The sequence below is a fragment of the Tachypleus tridentatus genome, chromosome 9, assembly GCF_004210375.1.
Source record: "Tachypleus tridentatus isolate NWPU-2018 chromosome 9, ASM421037v1, whole genome shotgun sequence".
Taxonomy (NCBI): domain Eukaryota; kingdom Metazoa; phylum Arthropoda; class Merostomata; order Xiphosura; family Limulidae; genus Tachypleus; species Tachypleus tridentatus.
The window spans coordinates 153015745-153039123 of record NC_134833.1 but is presented as its reverse complement, the minus strand read 5'-3'; the positions used below and the strand labels follow the sequence as shown (position 1 = coordinate 153039123).

Genomic DNA, 23379 nt, shown 5'->3' with positions numbered 1-23379 from the left:
TTAGCAGTGCAAGATTAGAGGGAAGGCATCACCACCCACTGCCAACTCTTGGGCTACTCTTTTACCAACGAATAGTGGGATTGATTGAGACATTATAACGCCCCCGCGGCTGAAAGGGCGAGCATGTTTGGCGCGACGGGAATGCGAACCCGCGACCCTCAGATTAATTAACAAATAAACTCAAACACTCTACAAAAAAAGGAAAACTAATTACTTGCACCGTTTCGTATGTAGAATATATAAGCATACCTCTATCAGAAATTTCGTAAAAAACAAGCACAAAATATCAGCATAACATAACACTTAGATTCTTTATACCCTTGAAATAAAATTTGAATATATGTTAATAAAATTGTATAAGAAACAAACCTCACCAGAAAACACTTATAAAACACAAAATAACAGTTGTCCAGTTTACACAGGTGAAATAGGACATAACTTGAAGATCAGGTTAAAAGAACACCAAAACCCTGATTTCTAAGTCCATGAGCATGCGAGTTAAAACAGTTTTTTTGAACAAAATGTCACAGTACTAAAATATTAGCCACACACTTAGAGATGGAAAATCAGAGAAGCTTTATTAGTAAAGGCAAACAATACCAAGGCACATTTCTAAAAATCTTTGATCATTAATTCCCCGCACATTTTTAATCTTAGGCATATATTTCACATAAATTATTCTACAGTTTTTATATTTATTCATCTTTGTATTGTTTTTGTTAGACATAAATAATCTAATATTCATGCAAATTGACATTTACATGAAGAAGTAACTACAATCAATTTTATAATTTAAATAATTGTTATTTTTTGAGTGTTGATTTAAATACTAAAATGTTCTTTATTATAAAAACTTGTGTACCTGATAATGATCACATAAATGATCGAAAACTTGAACCTGTTCTAAAAATTAATGTAATTTACCTCTTAAATAGTAAGATAGCATACTTTATCATTGAGTAAACACCAAATGAAACTAAAAATTGACTAAACTATTTCATCAGGATTATGTGAAATTGTTTTCAAGAATATTTTAACATTTTTTTTATTAGGTAAAGTTCCTGTTTTCTGTTATTGGCTGTCAAAAGCATAACGACAAGGGGGTATTCAAACTAAAGAAATAAAATGCAACAAAGAAATGAGATTTGATTTCAAGCAAATACTTGGTGAAAAGGGTGGCAGAAAATTAAACATAATTCTCATGATTCTAACAGTAAGTGTTACTTGTTTTGGAATTTGTTTTCTATTAACGAGTGTTGGTTTCTGTTCCACCATTGTGAAAAGTTCTTTACTCTTTCGCAGCATTTTTAAAGAAGAGTTTTTAGCGTACAGCATGATAATATTAGGCCTTGTAACAATTCTAACGTCTGTTTTCGGCTTGATATTGGCTTCAGTGGCGCATAAACACGATAGCAAGAATTTATCACTCAAAACTTTGAAAATAACTAAAACGTGTTTTTTTATTTTCCAATACATTACTGTTTTAATAATTATATTGTTTATTGTGTGTGAACTCGTGTGTCTTATCTATGTATGGAAATTAAATGTGAGTTTGAATAAAAGTCTCAAAATCGCAATGACTGACTATGGAAACAACAAAAACGTGAAATTAGCGTTCGATCTACTGCAGATAAATTTCAAATGCTGTGGAATTTACGACTACAGAGACTGGTATAATATTCCTTGGACGATTAGTGGAAATCCGGCAACTGTGAAGTAAGTGTTATGTTTCTCATGAGCCTAGTGTAAGTAACATAGGCCTTATTTATTAAGATATATAGTTACGAAGATTTGTTAGGCACTCCTTGGTATGTTAGGTATTTAGAATCGAAGACTCTTTCAACTTCGTATAGAAAATGGTTAATGCAACTTTGGAAAAGCCAGTGAGGAATCAGTTCTACCAAAACAGGCTTTTTGTTACATTTAGACAATGTTTTACTTATTAAATGTCTAAAAAAATTATTATTGAATCAAACAGGTTATTAATCTTTACGTAGAGTTGTTATGCCTGAAAATTTAAATTTTGCAATATCACTTTGTTTGAGAGAATATACTTTTCCTGTGACAGGTGGATTTTGTTGGATGTTTCTAGAAATTTCTACACTGACAGTATTCCCTTTAGCTGTTGTGACCCAGGGGCTCGTGAACCGTGTATTTTTAGGGAGCGAGAAGTAGTTGAACATAAGTACGACCACAATACACCAAATAAAGCGTTGTTTTCAGAAGGTTGCAGAAATGTTATAATGCACTATCTTGAAAGCGTTTTGATACCACGTACCACAGTTATCGTCTTCGTGATTTTGGTATTAGAGGTAGGCCTTAATAAATAGTTTTAAAAAGCTATATGTTTAATACTTGGACGTTTCACGTTGTTTGCCACAAGTAGTTTTGGCATGAGATAATGACGTACGACGCCTAAAAATCTTCGAAGTGTCCAGGTGGGACGTGACGTTTTGAATTTTCTAAGCATGGTAGGGGAAAGTATAATATATACCAGTGGTGCATAAAGTCCGGCCTGCGACGAGTCGCCGAGTGGCCCGCGATGTTCAACGGGAAAGTCAAATATAGAGTTCACGCCTGCGCGAAGATTAAGCGCTATAGAAGAATATGCATTAGGTTAGATACTGGATGGTTCCATGTTTGTGTCGAGCAATAAAGAAAATTTAATAAGCAAATCTCGTTAATGCATAGAAATTTAATCATTGGTGTAATGACGTAATATTTCTGTAATTACGAAATCTCATGTGTTCCAATTGTTCTTCGAGATTTACTTACGAGCCCTATTTTGATATTATTTCGTAACAAAAAATGTCAGTTAATCGTAAAAGAAGAGTTGACGACGAAAACCGGCAGTTTTATGATGATTGGGCTGCGCAATACCGTTTTGTTCAACAACAGAAGAACGTGATTTGTGGCGAAGGTATCCAATATTAAAGCGTCGTTATGGGTCGAAGCATAAAAATTTCCACAACGTTGTTAGTGATGAACGAAGAGCTCGAATTGAATCTCTGCAGCGGTCGCTGAATCACCAGCAGAACGTTTTCTCAAATCAGTCAGCAGATTTAGGTGCAGCATTTGAGGTCAGTTACGATATTTCGTTGATGATAGTGAAATCTGGCCAACCGTTCACTGATGGTGATTTTATCAAGCAATGTATGATTACTGCATCGGAAAAGTTGTGTCCAGAAGCAGTTTGCAAGCTACAGACGGTGACTTTAAATCGTATGACAGTTCAACGTAGAATTTTACACCACTCAGCAGACGTGACAAGGCAGCTTAAAAATAAAGCAGCCAACTTTGTCTACTTCTCTTTGGCAGCAGACGAGTCGACTGACATCAGTTCAACAGCACAGCTATTAGTTTTTGTTCGTGGTATGTCGTCATCGTTTGATATCACAGAGGAACTAATCGGCATGGGTTCCATGAAGGATCAGACAACTGGATCTGCTCCATTCGAGGAGACAGAACGACTGTGTAGTAGTGTTTCATTGGAATTCACGAAACTGGTAAGTGTGACAACTGATGGAGCACCAGCCATGACAGTAGAAAGTAGCGGGCTGGTTGCACTGTTGATGAAGCATTGAGGAAAGCAGAACAGACAGTTGGTGAAGTTGCACTGTATTATTCACCAACAGAACCTGTGCAGTGAAGAACTTGGTTTTCAGGCACTGATGGCATTATTGACGAAAACCACTAATTTAATCAAATCACGAGGGCTCAATCATGGTCAGTTTCGAAGTCTTCTCGAAGAAATTGATTCAGACTATGGTGACCTTGTGTATCACTGTGAAGTACGCTGACTGAGTCGAGGGAAGATGCTCAGAAGATTCTGGAAGTTGATTGATGAGGTGATACAATTCCTGAGAAGCAAGAACAAAGACACGGAAGTGATTTCCATGACTGATCTAACATGGCAAGCTGATTTGACCTTTCTGGTCGACATGACACAACACTTGAATGATCTGAATTTGAAGTTGCAAGGCAAAAATCGGCTTGTCTGTCAGGTTGCAATTCACGTCTCAGCTTTCAGGACAAAGTTGCAGTTATTCCGGAAGCAAGCAACATCAGGCAACTTCGTGCACTTTCCCACTTTTCAGTCACAGCTACAGAAGAATCAGAACATTGACACACAAGTTTATGTTGGAAAGCTAGATACCTTGATTCATTCCTTCAACTCATGGTTTCATGACTTTGACCAATGCAGATTGTTGATGAAACTTTTTGCTGATCTATTCAGTGTGTCAGTGGATGACTTGTCAGCAGAATCTCAGCTCGAACTTACTGATCTCCAGGCATCTGATGAACTGCGTGCTATTTACCGAGAAAACAGTTTGCTTCACTTCTACAAAACGTTGCCTGATACATTTGCTAATCTGAAAAGAGAACGCACTTGTCCACACCAGCATGTTTGGCAGCACGTACTGCTGCGAACAGGCTTTCTCGCATATGAAATTGAACAAAAACAACACTCGCAATCACCCGACTGATGATCATCTGGAAGCAGTCTTATGTCTTTCAACGTCAAACATCAAGCCGGATATTTCTAAGCTCGGAGATGACGTGCAGCACCATCCATCGCACTGACTTTGTGACAGTTGACGTATCATAATATTTCTTAGAATAATGTGCAAACTCTTTGATGTAATTGTTATTTGTGTGTTCTTAAATGTGATGTCCATCTTGTGTGAAACAACTGTGGGACGATTTTAATCTTCACTTTTTTGTGGCCCCTGACTCAAAACGTTTGTGCACCACTGATATATACAAATCCCAGGGAGTTGTTGTTGAAAGGTGATTAGGGCACTCGACTCGTAATCTGAGTATCGCGGGTTCGAGTCCCCGTCACACCAAACATGCTCGCCCTTTCAGCTGTGGGGGCGTGATAATGTGACAAGCAATGCCACTATTCGTTGGTAAAAGCGTAGCTCAAAAGTTGGCGGTGGGTGGTGATGACTGGCTGCCTTCACTCTAGTTTTACACTGCTAAATTAGGGACGACTAGCGCAGATAGCCATCGTGTATCTTTGCCTGAAATTGAATAGCAAACAAACAAATCGTCCGCAATAAATAACAATTAACTTAAATTAAGTACTGAATGATTTAGTTGGTTTTTTTCAGTTCAGTAATGTACAGTTATGTCGTAGATAGGAGAGGAAGTAAAACAATAAATGACTCTTAAATGTGAGTGAATTGGTCGATCTTGTCAGTTCGTGAAATCCAGATAGTTGTGGAAATAAAACAATTTAGTTTCAATAAGTGACTCGAAATTTGCTTTACTTTTACTGAAACATCAAAGGGCCCATTAAACGACACATACACATTTATACACTGTATTGTCTATCAATGTATCAATTTGATTATTCAACCCTAACATACAAGGTGAACAGGTTACGTTAAATAATAAGCCTAACTCACAATTAAAAATGGCAATCACTTTCTTAAAAAGTCTCCACTCTGACTCAATGATACATAAATTACTCTAATAGGTTAGCAGTAAATGTACAGACTTACAATGCCAAAATCTTGGGCTTGATACTCTCGTAGTAGACAGAGTGCAGATAATCTATTGTTTATCTTTGCACTAAAGCATATAAATAAAAAAATACTTTCTAGAAACACAAATTTAAAATTTATATCGTTAAAGTAACTTAATAACCAGTTAACTATTACTTATTGAGTGAAATATTCGTTACCTGGGGGTCATGAGTTCGAATCCACATCAAACATGCTCGCCCTTTCAGCCGTGGGGGCGTTATAATGTGACGGTCAATCCAACTATTTGTTGATAAAATAGTAGCCCAAACGTTGGCGGTGGGTGGTGATGACTAGCTGCCTTTCCTCTAGTTTTACACTGCTAAATTAGGGACAGCTAGCGCAGATAGCCCTCGTGTAGCTTTGCGCGACATTCAAAACAAACAATCAGGTGAAAGTGCGTATCAATCACCTTTTAAAATACTCTGTTATTAATAAAGTTTAGTGTGCATATATATATATTATGCCAACTGAGTACTTCGGCCATCCCGACATACATGGTATCTTATTTTAAAACAAGTGGATTGGTTTTCGGTTTGTTCATTGTTAGAATTTATCACCAACAAGTTACAGACACCTATTCTAAAAAATGCGAACTACAAGGTTAGAAAGTAGCAATACAGCTTTGGCCTTTATATTACAAAATATCAACAGAAACCAGTCCATGCGACTATCTGAAGCCGAAAAATGCTAATGCTTTATCAGGAGAATGTTAACTATGTCAAAAATGTTAAATACCATAAGCAACTGCGATATAACTATATAATCATAAACTTTTTACATCACAAAAGAATGAGTTGGACCGAATACCTTCAAAGTTCCCTTTCGTATGTGTCTGTACAAATGCCAAATTAAACATTCTTATTTTTGAAAGAGATGTTAATTTATATATATAATACACTTGTATTATCTTTACCGAACATTCACCCAAATTTTTCGATCGAACGCTACAAATCTAATATCATTAGAAAGGCCTTTGTCCTAGGAGTCTAGATTGCATATTAGCTTTTCAATTCAAAATCACCTTACCTGTTTTTTGTATGATTATAAGTTTCAATACAATAAATATGGTGCACGATGGCATAGTGTTGTTGTCATCACGTGACGACTGTTTTCGATTTCAACTTAGTTGTTTTTTTTATTTGCAGAGTTTGTGTATGTGTGCATGTGTTTTCTTATAGCAGTGCCACATTGGGCTCCTGTGTCCACCAAGGGAAATTGAATCCTTTATTTTACCGCTGTCCCAGTAGGGGACATTTGCAAAATAATTCACAGAAACAGCACTGATCACGCGCTTAATTTACGATAAAACAAGAGAACATGGCACTAGATATAACTTTTAAGTCACTTTTCCAACTTATTTAGGTTTAAAATATGCATGAGCAGTTCTTTCAAAATTATATGCTTGTTACTTTGTGAACTTGCATTCAGACGTTCCTGCATATTCAGCTACGTTTACTTTCATTAAAACTTTACTTTTTCTTTATGACACAATATAGCCTTGGTTCATTTCAAAGATTATTATAAAAACTTTATAATTACTTTTTTTCTTTGGTGCGGGTTTTATTCTTCTTTTTTGTGAGTTTCTTTGTTTAATCTTGAAGTCTGTTTGTAACACCACTCACTGCCAACTCTTGGCCTACTCTTTAACAACAAATAGCGGTATTGATCATTACATTGTAAATTCTTCACAGTTGAAGGATAAGCATGTTCGGAAAAGTGAATTCAAACTCACATCTCCAAAGGCTGCGAATCCACTAGTCTAATCACCAGTCCAAAGTAAGTAGTTGTATTTTGTAGTTATTGCACAGCTGCTAATGGTATCTGACACCGACCGTAACTTTAAACTGCTGACCAAATAGAAAGCACCCTGCCGGCCAACGAATATACTGAGGGATTTATTATCACAACACGTCTACATCTGGAAGTGTGGTGTACCTCATGTAATTCGAACAGGCTTACTAACTTCAATATCCAGAGCACAATTTAGGACTGCACTCGCGCGCTTTAAAGGCGAATATGGAAGATATTATTCACTTTGTTTTAAATATTACATCAGGAAGTAATTGGGAAAGAATTTTGTTTGCTATTGAATTTCGCGAAAAGCTACACGAGTGCCTTCCCTAATTTTGCAGTGCAAGGCCAGAGGGAAGACAGCTAGTCATCACCACCCACTGACAACTCTTGAACAACTCATTTACCAACAGATGGTTGGATTCAAAATCACTTTATAACGCCCTCACTACTGAAAGAGCGAACATGTTTGGTGCGACAGAGATTCGAAATTACAACGCTCAGTTTACGATTGGATCGGCCTAACCACGTGGTCATACCAGGCCTAATAGGGAAAGACGAACGAACAATATTAACATTTCTTAAAGTAATGACAGAGGTACCAGATTGAAGTTACAGGTTGTATTTACAATAGTGTTACTAATGTTGGTATGACAGAACTACTACATTGCAGTTACAGTTGTAGAGTTACAGTAGTGTTACTAATGTTGGTATGACAGAGCTACTACAGTGAAGTTACAGGTTGTAGAGTTATAGTAGTGTTACTAATGTTGGTATGACAGTGCTACTACAGTGAAGTTAGAGGTTGTAGTTATAGTAGTGTTACTAATGTTGGTATGACAGAGCTACTACAGTGAAGTTACAGGTTGTAGAGTTATAGTAGTGTTACTAATGTTGGTATGACAGAGCTACTACAGTGAAGTTACAGGTTGTAGAGTTATAGTAGTGTTACTAATGTTGGTATGACAGAGCTACTACAGTGAAGTTACAGGTTGTAGAGTTATAGTAGTGTTACTAATGTTGGTATGACAGAGCTACTACAGTGAAGTTACAGGTTGTAGAGTTATAGTAGTGTTACTAATGTTGGTATGACAGAGCTACTACAGTGAAGTTACAGGTTGTAGAGTTATAGTAGTGTTACTAATGTTGGTATGACAGAGCTACTACAGTGAAGTTACAGGTTGTAGAGTTATAGTAGTGTTACTAATGTTGGTGTGACAGAGCTACTACAGTGAAGTTACAGGTTGTAGAGTTATAGTAGTGTTACTAATGTTGGTATGACAGAGCTACTACAGTGAAGTTACAGGTTGTAGAGTTATAGTAGTGTTACTAATGTTGGTATGACAGAGCTACTACAGTGAAGTTACAGGTTGTAGAGTTATAGTAGTGTTACTAATGTTGGTATGACAGAGCTACTACAGTGAAGTTACAGGTTGTAGAGTTATAGTAGTGTTACTAATGTTGGTATGACAGAGCTACTACAGTGAAGTTACAGGTTGTAGAGTTATAGTAGTGTTACTAATGTTGGTATGACAGAGCTACTACAGTGAAGTTACAGGTTGTAGAGTTATAGTAGTGTTACTAATGTTGGTATGACAGAGCTACTACAGTGAAGTTACAGGTTGTAGAGTTATAGTAGTGTTACTAATGTTGGTATGACAGAGCTACTACAGTGAAGTTACAGGTTGTAGAGTTATAGTAGTGTTACTAATGTTGGTATGACAGAGCTACTACAGTGAAGTTACAGGTTGTAGAGTTATAGTAGTGTTACTAATGTTGGTGTGACAGAGCTACTACAGTGAAGTTACAGGTTGTAGAGTTATAGTAGTGTTACTAATGTTGGTATGACAGAGCTACTACAGTGAAGTTACAGGTTGTAGAGTTATAGTAGTGTTACTAATGTTGGTATGACAGAGCTACTACAGTGAAGTTACAGGTTGTAGAGTTATAGTAGTGTTACTAATGTTGGTATGACAGAGCTACTACAGTGAAGTTACAGGTTGTAGAGTTATAGTAGTGTTACTAATGTTGGTATGACAGAGCTACTACAGTGAAGTTACAGGTTGTAGAGTTATAGTAGTGTTACTAATGTTGGTATGACAGAGCTACTACAGTGAAGTTACAGGTTGTAGAGTTATAGTAGTGTTACTAATGTTGGTATGACAGAGCTACTACAGTGAAGTTACAGGTTGTAGAGTTATAGTAGTGTTACTAATGTTGGTATGACAGAGCTACTACAGTGAAGTTACAGGTTGTAGAGTTATAGTAGTGTTACTAATGTTGGTATGACAGAGCTACTACAGTGAAGTTACAGGTTGTAGAGTTATAGTAGTGTTACTAATGTTGGTATGACAGAGCTACTACAGTGAAGTTACAGGTTGTAGAGTTATAGTAGTGTTACTAATGTTGGTATGACAGAGCTACTACAGTGAAGTTACAGGTTGTAGAGTTATAGTAGTGTTACTAATGTTGGTATGACAGAGCTACTACAGTGAAGTTACAGGTTGTAGAGTTATAGTAGTGTTACTAATGTTGGTATGACAGAGCTACTACAGTGAAGTTACAGGTTGTAGAGTTATAGTAGTGTTACTAATGTTGGTATGACAGAGCTACTACAGTGAAGTTACAGGTTGTAGAGTTATAGTAGTGTTACTAATGTTGGTATGACAGAGCTACTACAGTGAAGTTACAGGTTGTAGAGTTATAGTAGTGTTACTAATGTTGGTATGACAGAGCTACTACAGTGAAGTTACAGGTTGTAGAGTTATAGTAGTGTTACTAATGTTGGTATGACAGAGCTACTACAGTGAAGTTACAGGTTGTAGAGTTATAGTAGTGTTACTAATGTTGGTGTGACAGAGCTACTACAGTGAAGTTACAGGTTGTAGAGTTATAGTAGTGTTACTAATGTTGGTATGACAGAGCTACTACAGTGAAGTTACAGGTTGTAGAGTTATAGTAGTGTTACTAATGTTGGTATGACAGAGCTACTACAGTGAAGTTACAGGTTGTAGAGTTATAGTAGTGTTACTAATGTTGGTATGACAGAGCTACTACAGTGAAGTTACAGGTTGTAGAGTTATAGTAGTGTTACTAATGTTGGTATGACAGAGCTACTACAGTGAAGTTACAGGTTGTAGAGTTATAGTAGTGTTACTAATGTTGGTATGACAGAGCTACTACAGTGAAGTTACAGGTTGTAGAGTTATAGTAGTGTTACTAATGTTGGTATGACAGAGCTACTACAGTGAAGTTACAGGTTGTAGAGTTATAGTAGTGTTACTAATGTTGGTATGACAGAGCTACTACAGTGAAGTTACAGGTTGTAGAGTTATAGTAGTGTTACTAATGTTGGTATGACAGAGCTACTACAGTGAAGTTACAGGTTGTAGAGTTATAGTAGTGTTACTAATGTTGGTATGACAGAGCTACTACAGTGAAGTTACAGGTTGTAGAGTTATAGTAGTGTTACTAATGTTGGTATGACAGAGCTACTACAGTGAAGTTACAGGTTGTAGAGTTATAGTAGTGTTACTAATGTTGGTATGACAGAGCTACTACAGTGAAGTTACAGGTTGTAGAGTTATAGTAGTGTTACTAATGTTGGTATGACAGAGCTACTACAGTGAAGTTACAGGTTGTAGAGTTATAGTAGTGTTACTAATGTTGGTATGACAGAGCTACTACAGTGAAGTTACAGGTTGTAGAGTTATAGTAGTGTTACTAATGTTGGTATGACAGAGCTACTACAGTGAAGTTACAGGTTGTAGAGTTATAGTAGTGTTACTAATGTTGGTATGACAGAGCTACTACAGTGAAGTTACAGGTTGTAGAGTTATAGTAGTGTTACTAATGTTGGTATGACAGAGCTACTACAGTGAAGTTACAGGTTGTAGAGTTATAGTAGTGTTACTAATGTTGGTATGACAGAGCTACTACAGTGAAGTTACAGGTTGTAGAGTTATAGTAGTGTTACTAATGTTGGTATGACAGAGCTACTACAGTGAAGTTACAGGTTGTAGAGTTATAGTAGTGTTACTAATGTTGGTATGACAGAGCTACTACAGTGAAGTTACAGGTTGTAGAGTTATAGTAGTGTTACTAATGTTGGTATGACAGAGCTACTACAGTGAAGTTACAGGTTGTAGAGTTATAGTAGTGTTACTAATGTTGGTATGACAGAGCTACTACAGTGAAGTTACAGGTTGTAGAGTTATAGTAGTGTTACTAATGTTGGTATGACAGAGCTACTACAGTGAAGTTACAGGTTGTAGAGTTATAGTAGTGTTACTAATGTTGGTATGACAGAGCTACTACAGTGAAGTTACAGGTTGTAGAGTTATAGTAGTGTTACTAATGTTGGTATGACAGAGCTACTACAGTGAAGTTACAGGTTGTAGAGTTATAGTAGTGTTACTAATGTTGGTATGACAGAGCTACTACAGTGAAGTTACAGGTTGTAGAGTTATAGTAGTGTTACTAATGTTGGTATGACAGAGCTACTACAGTGAAGTTACAGGTTGTAGAGTTATAGTAGTGTTACTAATGTTGGTGTGACAGAGCTACTACAGTGAAGTTACAGGTTGTAGAGTTATAGTAGTGTTACTAATGTTGGTATGACAGAGCTACTACAGTGAAGTTACAGGTTGTAGAGTTATAGTAGTGTTACTAATGTTGGTATGACAGAGCTACTACAGTGAAGTTACAGGTTGTAGAGTTATAGTAGTGTTACTAATGTTGGTATGACAGAGCTACTACAGTGAAGTTACAGGTTGTAGAGTTATAGTAGTGTTACTAATGTTGGTATGACAGAGCTACTACAGTGAAGTTACAGGTTGTAGAGTTATAGTAGTGTTACTAATGTTGGTATGACAGAGCTACTACAGTGAAGTTACAGGTTGTAGAGTTATAGTAGTGTTACTAATGTTGGTATGACAGAGCTACTACAGTGAAGTTACAGGTTGTAGAGTTATAGTAGTGTTACTAATGTTGGTATGACAGAGCTACTACAGTGAAGTTACAGGTTGTAGAGTTATAGTAGTGTTACTAATGTTGGTATGACAGAGCTACTACAGTGAAGTTACAGGTTGTAGAGTTATAGTAGTGTTACTAATGTTGGTATGACAGAGCTACTACAGTGAAGTTACAGGTTGTAGAGTTATAGTAGTGTTACTAATGTTGGTATGACAGAGCTACTACAGTGAAGTTACAGGTTGTAGAGTTATAGTAGTGTTACTAATGTTGGTGTGACAGAGCTACTACAGTGAAGTTACAGGTTGTAGAGTTATAGTAGTGTTACTAATGTTGGTATGACAGAGCTACTACAGTGAAGTTACAGGTTGTAGAGTTATAGTAGTGTTACTAATGTTGGTATGACAGAGCTACTACAGTGAAGTTACAGGTTGTAGAGTTATAGTAGTGTTACTAATGTTGGTATGACAGAGCTACTACAGTGAAGTTACAGGTTGTAGAGTTATAGTAGTGTTACTAATGTTGGTGTGACAGAGCTACTACAGTGAAGTTACAGGTTGTAGAGTTATAGTAGTGTTACTAATGTTGGTATGACAGAGCTACTACAGTGAAGTTACAGGTTGTAGAGTTATAGTAGTGTTACTAATGTTGGTATGACAGAGCTACTACAGTGAAGTTACAGGTTGTAGAGTTATAGTAGTGTTACTAATGTTGGTATGACAGAGCTACTACAGTGAAGTTACAGGTTGTAGAGTTATAGTAGTGTTACTAATGTTGGTATGACAGAGCTACTACAGTGAAGTTACAGGTTGTAGAGTTATAGTAGTGTTACTAATGTTGGTATGACAGAGCTACTACAGTGAAGTTACAGGTTGTAGAGTTATAGTAGTGTTACTAATGTTGGTATGACAGAGCTACTACAGTGAAGTTACAGGTTGTAGAGTTATAGTAGTGTTACTAATGTTGGTATGACAGAGCTACTACAGTGAAGTTACAGGTTGTAGAGTTATAGTAGTGTTACTAATGTTGGTATGACAGAGCTACTACAGTGAAGTTACAGGTTGTAGAGTTATAGTAGTGTTACTAATGTTGGTATGACAGAGCTACTACAGTGAAGTTACAGGTTGTAGAGTTATAGTAGTGTTACTAATGTTGGTATGACAGAGCTACTACAGTGAAGTTACAGGTTGTAGAGTTATAGTAGTGTTACTAATGTTGGTATGACAGAGCTACTACAGTGAAGTTACAGGTTGTAGAGTTATAGTAGTGTTACTAATGTTGGTATGACAGAGCTACTACAGTGAAGTTACAGGTTGTAGAGTTATAGTAGTGTTACTAATGTTGGTATGACAGAGCTACTACAGTGAAGTTACAGGTTGTAGAGTTATAGTAGTGTTACTAATGTTGGTATGACAGAGCTACTACAGTGAAGTTACAGGTTGTAGAGTTATAGTAGTGTTACTAATGTTGGTATGACAGAGCTACTACAGTGAAGTTACAGGTTGTAGAGTTATAGTAGTGTTACTAATGTTGGTATGACAGAGCTACTACAGTGAAGTTACAGGTTGTAGAGTTATAGTAGTGTTACTAATGTTGGTATGACAGAGCTACTACAGTGAAGTTACAGGTTGTAGAGTTATAGTAGTGTTACTAATGTTGGTATGACAGAGCTACTACAGTGAAGTTACAGGTTGTAGAGTTATAGTAGTGTTACTAATGTTGGTATGACAGAGCTACTACAGTGAAGTTACAGGTTGTAGAGTTATAGTAGTGTTACTAATGTTGGTATGACAGAGCTACTACAGTGAAGTTACAGGTTGTAGAGTTATAGTAGTGTTACTAATGTTGGTATGACAGAGCTACTACAGTGAAGTTACAGGTTGTAGAGTTATAGTAGTGTTACTAATGTTGGTATGACAGAGCTACTACAGTGAAGTTACAGGTTGTAGAGTTATAGTAGTGTTACTAATGTTGGTATGACAGAGCTACTACAGTGAAGTTACAGGTTGTAGAGTTATAGTAGTGTTACTAATGTTGGTATGACAGAGCTACTACAGTGAAGTTACAGGTTGTAGAGTTATAGTAGTGTTACTAATGTTGGTATGACAGAGCTACTACAGTGAAGTTACAGGTTGTAGAGTTATAGTAGTGTTACTAATGTTGGTATGACAGAGCTACTACAGTGAAGTTACAGGTTGTAGAGTTATAGTAGTGTTACTAATGTTGGTATGACAGAGCTACTACAGTGAAGTTACAGGTTGTAGAGTTATAGTAGTGTTACTAATGTTGGTATGACAGAGCTACTACAGTGAAGTTACAGGTTGTAGAGTTATAGTAGTGTTACTAATGTTGGTATGACAGAGCTACTACAGTGAAGTTACAGGTTGTAGAGTTATAGTAGTGTTACTAATGTTGGTATGACAGAGCTACTACAGTGAAGTTACAGGTTGTAGAGTTATAGTAGTGTTACTAATGTTGGTATGACAGAGCTACTACAGTGAAGTTACAGGTTGTAGAGTTATAGTAGTGTTACTAATGTTGGTATGACAGAGCTACTACAGTGAAGTTACAGGTTGTAGAGTTATAGTAGTGTTACTAATGTTGGTATGACAGAGCTACTACAGTGAAGTTACAGGTTGTAGAGTTATAGTAGTGTTACTAATGTTGGTGTGACAGAGCTACTACAGTGAAGTTACAGGTTGTAGAGTTATAGTAGTGTTACTAATGTTGGTATGACAGAGCTACTACAGTGAAGTTACAGGTTGTAGAGTTATAGTAGTGTTACTAATGTTGGTATGACAGAGCTACTACAGTGAAGTTACAGGTTGTAGAGTTATAGTAGTGTTACTAATGTTGGTATGACAGAGCTACTACAGTGAAGTTACAGGTTGTAGAGTTATAGTAGTGTTACTAATGTTGGTATGACAGAGCTACTACAGTGAAGTTACAGGTTGTAGAGTTATAGTAGTGTTACTAATGTTGGTATGACAGAGCTACTACAGTGAAGTTACAGGTTGTAGAGTTATAGTAGTGTTACTAATGTTGGTATGACAGAGCTACTACAGTGAAGTTACAGGTTGTAGAGTTATAGTAGTGTTACTAATGTTGGTATGACAGAGCTACTACAGTGAAGTTACAGGTTGTAGAGTTATAGTAGTGTTACTAATGTTGGTATGACAGAGCTACTACAGTGAAGTTACAGGTTGTAGAGTTATAGTAGTGTTACTAATGTTGGTATGACAGAGCTACTACAGTGAAGTTACAGGTTGTAGAGTTATAGTAGTGTTACTAATGTTGGTATGACAGAGCTACTACAGTGAAGTTACAGGTTGTAGAGTTATAGTAGTGTTACTAATGTTGGTATGACAGAGCTACTACAGTGAAGTTACAGGTTGTAGAGTTATAGTAGTGTTACTAATGTTGGTATGACAGAGCTACTACAGTGAAGTTACAGGTTGTAGAGTTATAGTAGTGTTACTAATGTTGGTATGACAGAGCTACTACAGTGAAGTTACAGGTTGTAGAGTTATAGTAGTGTTACTAATGTTGGTATGACAGAGCTACTACAGTGAAGTTACAGGTTGTAGAGTTATAGTAGTGTTACTAATGTTGGTATGACAGAGCTACTACAGTGAAGTTACAGGTTGTAGAGTTATAGTAGTGTTACTAATGTTGGTATGACAGAGCTACTACAGTGAAGTTACAGGTTGTAGAGTTATAGTAGTGTTACTAATGTTTGACAGAGCTACTACAGTGAAGTTACAGGTTGTAGAGTTATAGTAGTGTTACTAATGTTGGTGTGACAGAGCTACTACAGTGAAGTTACAGGTTGTAGAGTTATAGTAGTGTTACTAATGTTGGTATGACAGAGCTACTACAGTGAAGTTACAGGTTGTAGAGTTATAGTAGTGTTACTAATGTTGGTATGACAGAGCTACTACAGTGAAGTTACAGGTTGTAGAGTTATAGTAGTGTTACTAATGTTGGTATGACAGAGCTACTACAGTGAAGTTACAGGTTGTAGAGTTATAGTAGTGTTACTAATGTTGGTATGACAGAGCTACTACAGTGAAGTTACAGGTTGTAGAGTTATAGTAGTGTTACTAATGTTGGTATGACAGAGCTACTACAGTGAAGTTACAGGTTGTAGAGTTATAGTAGTGTTACTAATGTTGGTATGACAGAGCTACTACAGTGAAGTTACAGGTTGTAGAGTTATAGTAGTGTTACTAATGTTGGTATGACAGAGCTACTACAGTGAAGTTACAGGTTGTAGAGTTATAGTAGTGTTACTAATGTTGGTATGACAGAGCTACTACAGTGAAGTTACAGGTTGTAGAGTTATAGTAGTGTTACTAATGTTGGTATGACAGAGCTACTACAGTGAAGTTACAGGTTGTAGAGTTATAGTAGTGTTACTAATGTTGGTATGACAGAGCTACTACAGTGAAGTTACAGGTTGTAGAGTTATAGTAGTGTTACTAATGTTGGTATGACAGAGCTACTACAGTGAAGTTACAGGTTGTAGAGTTATAGTAGTGTTACTAATGTTGGTATGACAGAGCTACTACAGTGAAGTTACAGGTTGTAGAGTTATAGTAGTGTTACTAATGTTGGTATGACAGAGCTACTACAGTGAAGTTACAGGTTGTAGAGTTATAGTAGTGTTACTAATGTTGGTATGACAGAGCTACTACAGTGAAGTTACAGGTTGTAGAGTTATAGTAGTGTTACTAATGTTGGTATGACAGAGCTACTACAGTGAAGTTACAGGTTGTAGAGTTATAGTAGTGTTACTAATGTTGGTATGACAGAGCTACTACAGTGAAGTTACAGGTTGTAGAGTTATAGTAGTGTTACTAATGTTGGTATGACAGAGCTACTACAGTGAAGTTACAGGTTGTAGAGTTATAGTAGTGTTACTAATGTTGGTATGACAGAGCTACTACAGTGAAGTTACAGGTTGTAGAGTTATAGTAGTGTTACTAATGTTGGTATGACAGAGCTACTACAGTGAAGTTACAGGTTGTAGAGTTATAGTAGTGTTACTAATGTTGGTATGACAGAGCTACTACAGTGAAGTTACAGGTTGTAGAGTTATAGTAGTGTTACTAATGTTGGTATGACAGAGCTACTACAGTGAAGTTACAGGTTGTAGAGTTATAGTAGTGTTACTAATGTTGGTATGACAGAGCTACTACAGTGAAGTTACAGGTTGTAGAGTTATAGTAGTGTTACTAATGTTGGTATGACAGAGCTACTACAGTGAAGTTACAGGTTGTAGAGTTATAGTAGTGTTACTAATGTTGGTATGACAGAGCTACTACAGTGAAGTTACAGGTTGTAGAGTTATAGTAGTGTTACTAATGTTGGTATGACAGAGCTACTACAGTGAAGTTACAGGTTGTAGAGTTATAGTAGTGTTACTAATGTTGGTATGACAGAGCTACTACAGTGAAGTTACAGGTTGTAGAGTTATAGTAGTGTTACTAATGTTGGTATGACAGAGCTACTACAGTGAAGTTACAGGTTGTAGAGTTATAGTAGTGTTACTAATGTTGGTATGACAGAGCTACTACAGTGAAGTTACAGGTTGTAGAGTTATAGTAGTGTTACTAATGTTGGTATGACAGAGCTACTACAGTGAAGTTACAGGTTGTAGAGTTATAGTAGTGTTACTAATGTTGGTATGACAGAGCTACTACAGTGAAGTTACAGGTTGTAGAGTTATAGTAGTGTTACTAATGTTGGTATGACAGAGCTACTACAGTGAAGTTACAGGTTGTAGAGTTATAGTAGTGTTACTAATGTTGGTATGACAGAGCTACTACAGTGAAGTTACAGGTTGTAGAGTTATAGTAGTGTTACTAATGTTGGTATGACAGAGCTACTACAGTGAAGTTACAGGTTGTAGAGTTATAGTAGTGTTACTAATGTTGGTATGACAGAGCTACTACAGTGAAGTTACAGGTTGTAGAGTTATAGTAGTGTTACTAATGTTGGTATGACAGAGCTACTACAGTGAAGTTACAGGTTGTAGAGTTATAGTAGTGTTACTAATGTTGGTATGACAGAGCTACTACAGTGAAGTTACAGGTTGTAGAGTTATAGTAGTGTTACTAATGTTGGTATGACAGAGCTACTACAGTGAAGTTACAGGTTGTAGAGTTATAGTAGTGTTACTAATGTTGGTATGACAGAGCTACTACAGTGAAGTTACAGGTTGTAGAGTTATAGTAGTGTTACTAATGTTGGTATGACAGAGCTACTACAGTGAAGTTACAGGTTGTAGAGTTATAGTAGTGTTACTATAGTAGTGTTAATGTTGGTATGACAGAGCTACTACAGTGAAGTTACAGGTTGTAGAGTTATAGTAGTGTTACTAATGTTGGTATGACAGAGCTACTACAGTGAAGTTACAGGTTGTAGAGTTATAGTAGTGTTACTAATGTTGGTATGACAGAGCTACTACAGTGAAGTTACAGGTTGTAGAGTTATAGTAGTGTTACTAATGTTGGTATGACAGAGCTACTACAGTGAAGTTACAGGTTGTAGAGTTATAGTAGTGTTACTAATGTTGGTATGACAGAGCTACTACAGTGAAGTTACAGGTTGTAGAGTTATAGTAGTGTTACTAATGTTGGTATGACAGAGCTACTACAGTGAAGTTACAGGTTGTAGAGTTATAGTAGTGTTACTAATGTTGGTATGACAGAGCTACTACAGTGAAGTTACAGGTTGTAGAGTTATAGTAGTGTTACTAATGTTGGTATGACAGAGCTACTACAGTGAAGTTACAGGTTGTAGAGTTATAGTAGTGTTACTAATGTTGGTATGACAGAGCTACTACAGTGAAGTTACAGGTTGTAGAGTTATAGTAGTGTTACTAATGTTGGTATGACAGAGCTACTACAGTGAAGTTACAGGTTGTAGAGTTATAGTAGTGTTACTAATGTTGGTATGACAGAGCTACTACAGTGAAGTTACAGGTTGTAGAGTTATAGTAGTGTTACTAATGTTGGTATGACAGAGCTACTACAGTGAAGTTACAGGTTGTAGAGTTATAGTAGTGTTACTAATGTTGGTATGACAGAGCTACTACAGTGAAGTTACAGGTTGTAGAGTTATAGTAGTGTTACTAATGTTGGTATGACAGAGCTACTACAGTGAAGTTACAGGTTGTAGAGTTATAGTAGTGTTACTAATGTTGGTATGACAGAGCTACTACAGTGAAGTTACAGGTTGTAGAGTTATAGTAGTGTTACTAATGTTGGTATGACAGAGCTACTACAGTGAAGTTACAGGTTGTAGAGTTATAGTAGTGTTACTAATGTTGGTATGACAGAGCTACTACAGTGAAGTTACAGGTTGTAGAGTTATAGTAGTGTTACTAATGTTGGTATGACAGAGCTACTACAGTGAAGTTACAGGTTGTAGAGTTATAGTAGTGTTACTAATGTTGGTATGACAGAGCTACTACAGTGAAGTTACAGGTTGTAGAGTTATAGTAGTGTTACTAATGTTGGTATGACAGAGCTACTACAGTGAAGTTACAGGTTGTAGAGTTATAGTAGTGTTACTAATGTTGGTATGACAGAGCTACTACAGTGAAGTTACAGGTTGTAGAGTTATAGTAGTGTTACTAATGTTGGTATGACAGAGCTACTACAGTGAAGTTACAGGTTGTAGAGTTATAGTAGTGTTACTAATGTTGGTATGACAGAGCTACTACAGTGAAGTTACAGGTTGTAGAGTTATAGTAGTGTTACTAATGTTGGTATGACAGAGCTACTACAGTGAAGTTACAGGTTGTAGAGTTATAGTAGTGTTACTAATGTTGGTATGACAGAGCTACTACAGTGAAGTTACAGGTTGTAGAGTTATAGTAGTGTTACTAATGTTGGTATGACAGAGCTACTACAGTGAAGTTACAGGTTGTAGAGTTATAGTAGTGTTACTAATGTTGGTATGACAGAGCTACTACAGTGAAGTTACAGGTTGTAGAGTTATAGTAGTGTTACTAATGTTGGTATGACAGAGCTACTACAGTGAAGTTACAGGTTGTAGAGTTATAGTAGTGTTACTAATGTTGGTATGACAGAGCTACTACAGTGAAGTTACAGGTTGTAGAGTTATAGTAGTGTTACTAATGTTGGTATGACAGAGCTACTACAGTGAAGTTACAGGTTGTAGAGTTATAGTAGTGTTACTAATGTTGGTATGACAGAGCTACTACAGTGAAGTTACAGGTTGTAGAGTTATAGTAGTGTTACTAATGTTGGTATGACAGAGCTACTACAGTGAAGTTACAGGTTGTAGAGTTATAGTAGTGTTACTAATGTTGGTATGACAGAGCTACTACAGTGAAGTTACAGGTTGTAGAGTTATAGTAGTGTTACTAATGTTGGTATGACAGAGCTACTACAGTGAAGTTACAGGTTGTAGAGTTATAGTAGTGTTACTAATGTTGGTATGACAGAGCTACTACAGTGAAGTTACAGGTTGTAGAGTTATAGTAGTGTTACTAATGTTGGTATGACAGAGCTACTACAGTGAAGTTACAGGTTGTAGAGTTATAGTAGTGTTACTGATGTTGGTATGACAGAGCTACTACAGTGAAGTTACAGGTTGTAGAGTTATAGTAGTGTTACTAATGTTGGTATGACAGAGCTACTACAGTGAAGTTACAGGTTGTAGAGTTATAGTAGTGTTACTAATGTTGGTATGACAGAGCTACTACAGTGAAGTTACAGGTTGTAGAGTTATAGTAGTGTTACTAATGTTGGTATGACAGAGCTACTACAGTGAAGTTACAGGTTGTAGAGTTATAGTAGTGTTACTAATGTTGGTATGACAGAGCTACTACAGTGAAGTTACAGGTTGTAGAGTTATAGTAGTGTTACTAATGTTGGTATGACAGAGCTACTACAGTGAAGTTACAGGTTGTAGAGTTATAGTAGTGTTACTAATGTTGGTATGACAGAGCTACTACAGTGAAGTTACAGGTTGTAGAGTTATAGTAGTGTTACTAATGTTGGTATGACAGAGCTACTACAGTGAAGTTACAGGTTGTAGAGTTATAGTAGTGTTACTAATGTTGGTATGACAGAGCTACTACAGTGAAGTTACAGGTTGTAGAGTTATAGTAGTGTTACTAATGTTGGTATGACAGAGCTACTACAGTGAAGTTACAGGTTGTAGAGTTATAGTAGTGTTACTAATGTTGGTATGACAGAGCTACTACAGTGAAGTTACAGGTTGTAGAGTTATAGTAGTGTTACTAATGTTGGTATGACAGAGCTACTACAGTGAAGTTACAGGTTGTAGAGTTATAGTAGTGTTATTAATGTTGGTATGACAGAGCTACTACAGTGAAGTTACAGGTTGTAGTAGTTATAGTAGTGTTACAGTGAAGTTACAGGTTGTAGAGTTATAATGTTGGTATGACAGAGCTACTACAGTGAAGTTACAGGTTGTAGAGTTATAGTAGTGTTACTAATGTTGGTATGACAGAGCTACTACAGTGAAGTTACAGGTTGTAGAGTTATAGTAGTGTTACTAATGTTGGTATGACAGAGCTACTACAGTGAAGTTACAGGTTGTAGAGTTATAGTAGTGTTACTGATGTTGGTATGACAGAGCTACTACAGTGAAGTTACAGGTTGTAGAGTTATAGTAGTGTTACTAATGTTGGTATGACAGAGCTACTACAGTGAAGTTACAGGTTGTAGAGTTATAGTAGTGTTACTGATGTTGGTATGACAGAGCTACTACAGTGAAGTTACAGGTTGTAGAGTTATAGTAGTGTTACTAATGTTGGTATGACAGAGCTACTACAGTGAAGTTACAGGTTGTAGAGTTATAGTAGTGTTACTAATGTTGGTATGACAGAGCTACTACAGTGAAGTTACAGGTTGTAGAGTTATAGTAGTGTTACTAATGTTGGTATGACAGAGCTACTACAGTGAAGTTACAGGTTGTAGAGTTATAGTAGTGTTACTAATGTTGGTATGACAGAGCTACTACAGTGAAGTTACAGGTTGTAGAGTTATAGTAGTGTTACTAATGTTGGTATGACAGAGCTACTACAGTGAAGTTACAGGTTGTAGAGTTATAGTAGTGTTACTAATGTTGGTATGACAGAGCTACTACAGTGAAGTTACAGGTTGTAGAGTTATAGTAGTGTTACTAATGTTGGTATGACAGAGCTACTACAGTGAAGTTACAGGTTGTAGAGTTATAGTAGTGTTACTAATGTTGGTATGACAGAGCTACTACAGTGAAGTTACAGGTTGTAGAGTTATAGTAGTGTTACTAATGTTGGTATGACAGAGCTACTACAGTGAAGTTACAGGTTGTAGAGTTATAGTAGTGTTACTAATGTTGGTATGACAGAGCTACTACAGTGAAGTTACAGGTTGTAGAGTTATAGTAGTGTTACTAATGTTGGTATGACAGAGCTACTACAGTGAAGTTACAGGTTGTAGAGTTATAGTAGTGTTACTAATGTTGGTATGACAGAGCTACTACAGTGAAGTTACAGGTTGTAGAGTTATAGTAGTGTTACTAATGTTGGTATGACAGAGCTACTACAGTGAAGTTACAGGTTGTAGAGTTATAGTAGTGTTACTAATGTTGGTATGACAGAGCTACTACAGTGAAGTTACAGGTTGTAGAGTTATAGTAGTGTTACTAATGTTGGTATGACAGAGCTACTACAGTGAAGTTACAGGTTGTAGAGTTATAGTAGTGTTACTAATGTTGGTATGACAGAGCTACTACAGTGAAGTTACAGGTTGTAGAGTTATAGTAGTGTTACTAATGTTGGTATGACAGAGCTACTACAGTGAAGTTACAGGTTGTAGAGTTATAGTAGTGTTACTAATGTTGGTATGACAGAGCTACTACAGTGAAGTTACAGGTTGTAGAGTTATAGTAGTGTTACTAATGTTGGTATGACAGAGCTACTACAGTGAAGTTACAGGTTGTAGAGTTATAGTAGTGTTACTAATGTTGGTATGACAGAGCTACTACAGTGAAGTTACAGGTTGTAGAGTTATAGTAGTGTTACTAATGTTGGTAT

General features: G+C 36.6%; 1 protein-coding gene across 2 annotated transcripts in view; it reads left to right on the top strand.

The window, feature by feature from the left end:
- Nucleotides 1-1108: 1108 nt before the first annotated feature.
- Nucleotides 1109-23379, top strand: part of LOC143227279 (uncharacterized) — an 87917-nt gene continuing 65646 nt past the window's right edge. Inside the window, exons 1-2 of one of the 2 annotated variants that reach the window (XM_076458742.1) lie at nt 1109-1716; nt 2069-2312. In XM_076458742.1, the coding sequence (XP_076314857.1) occupies nt 1139-1716; nt 2069-2312 (822 nt within the window). In that variant the 5' untranslated portion in view covers nt 1109-1138. Of the gene's footprint in view, nt 1717-2068; nt 2313-7531; nt 7924-23379 lie in introns of those variants that run through there. The other variant, XM_076458743.1, reaches the window with a different exon arrangement.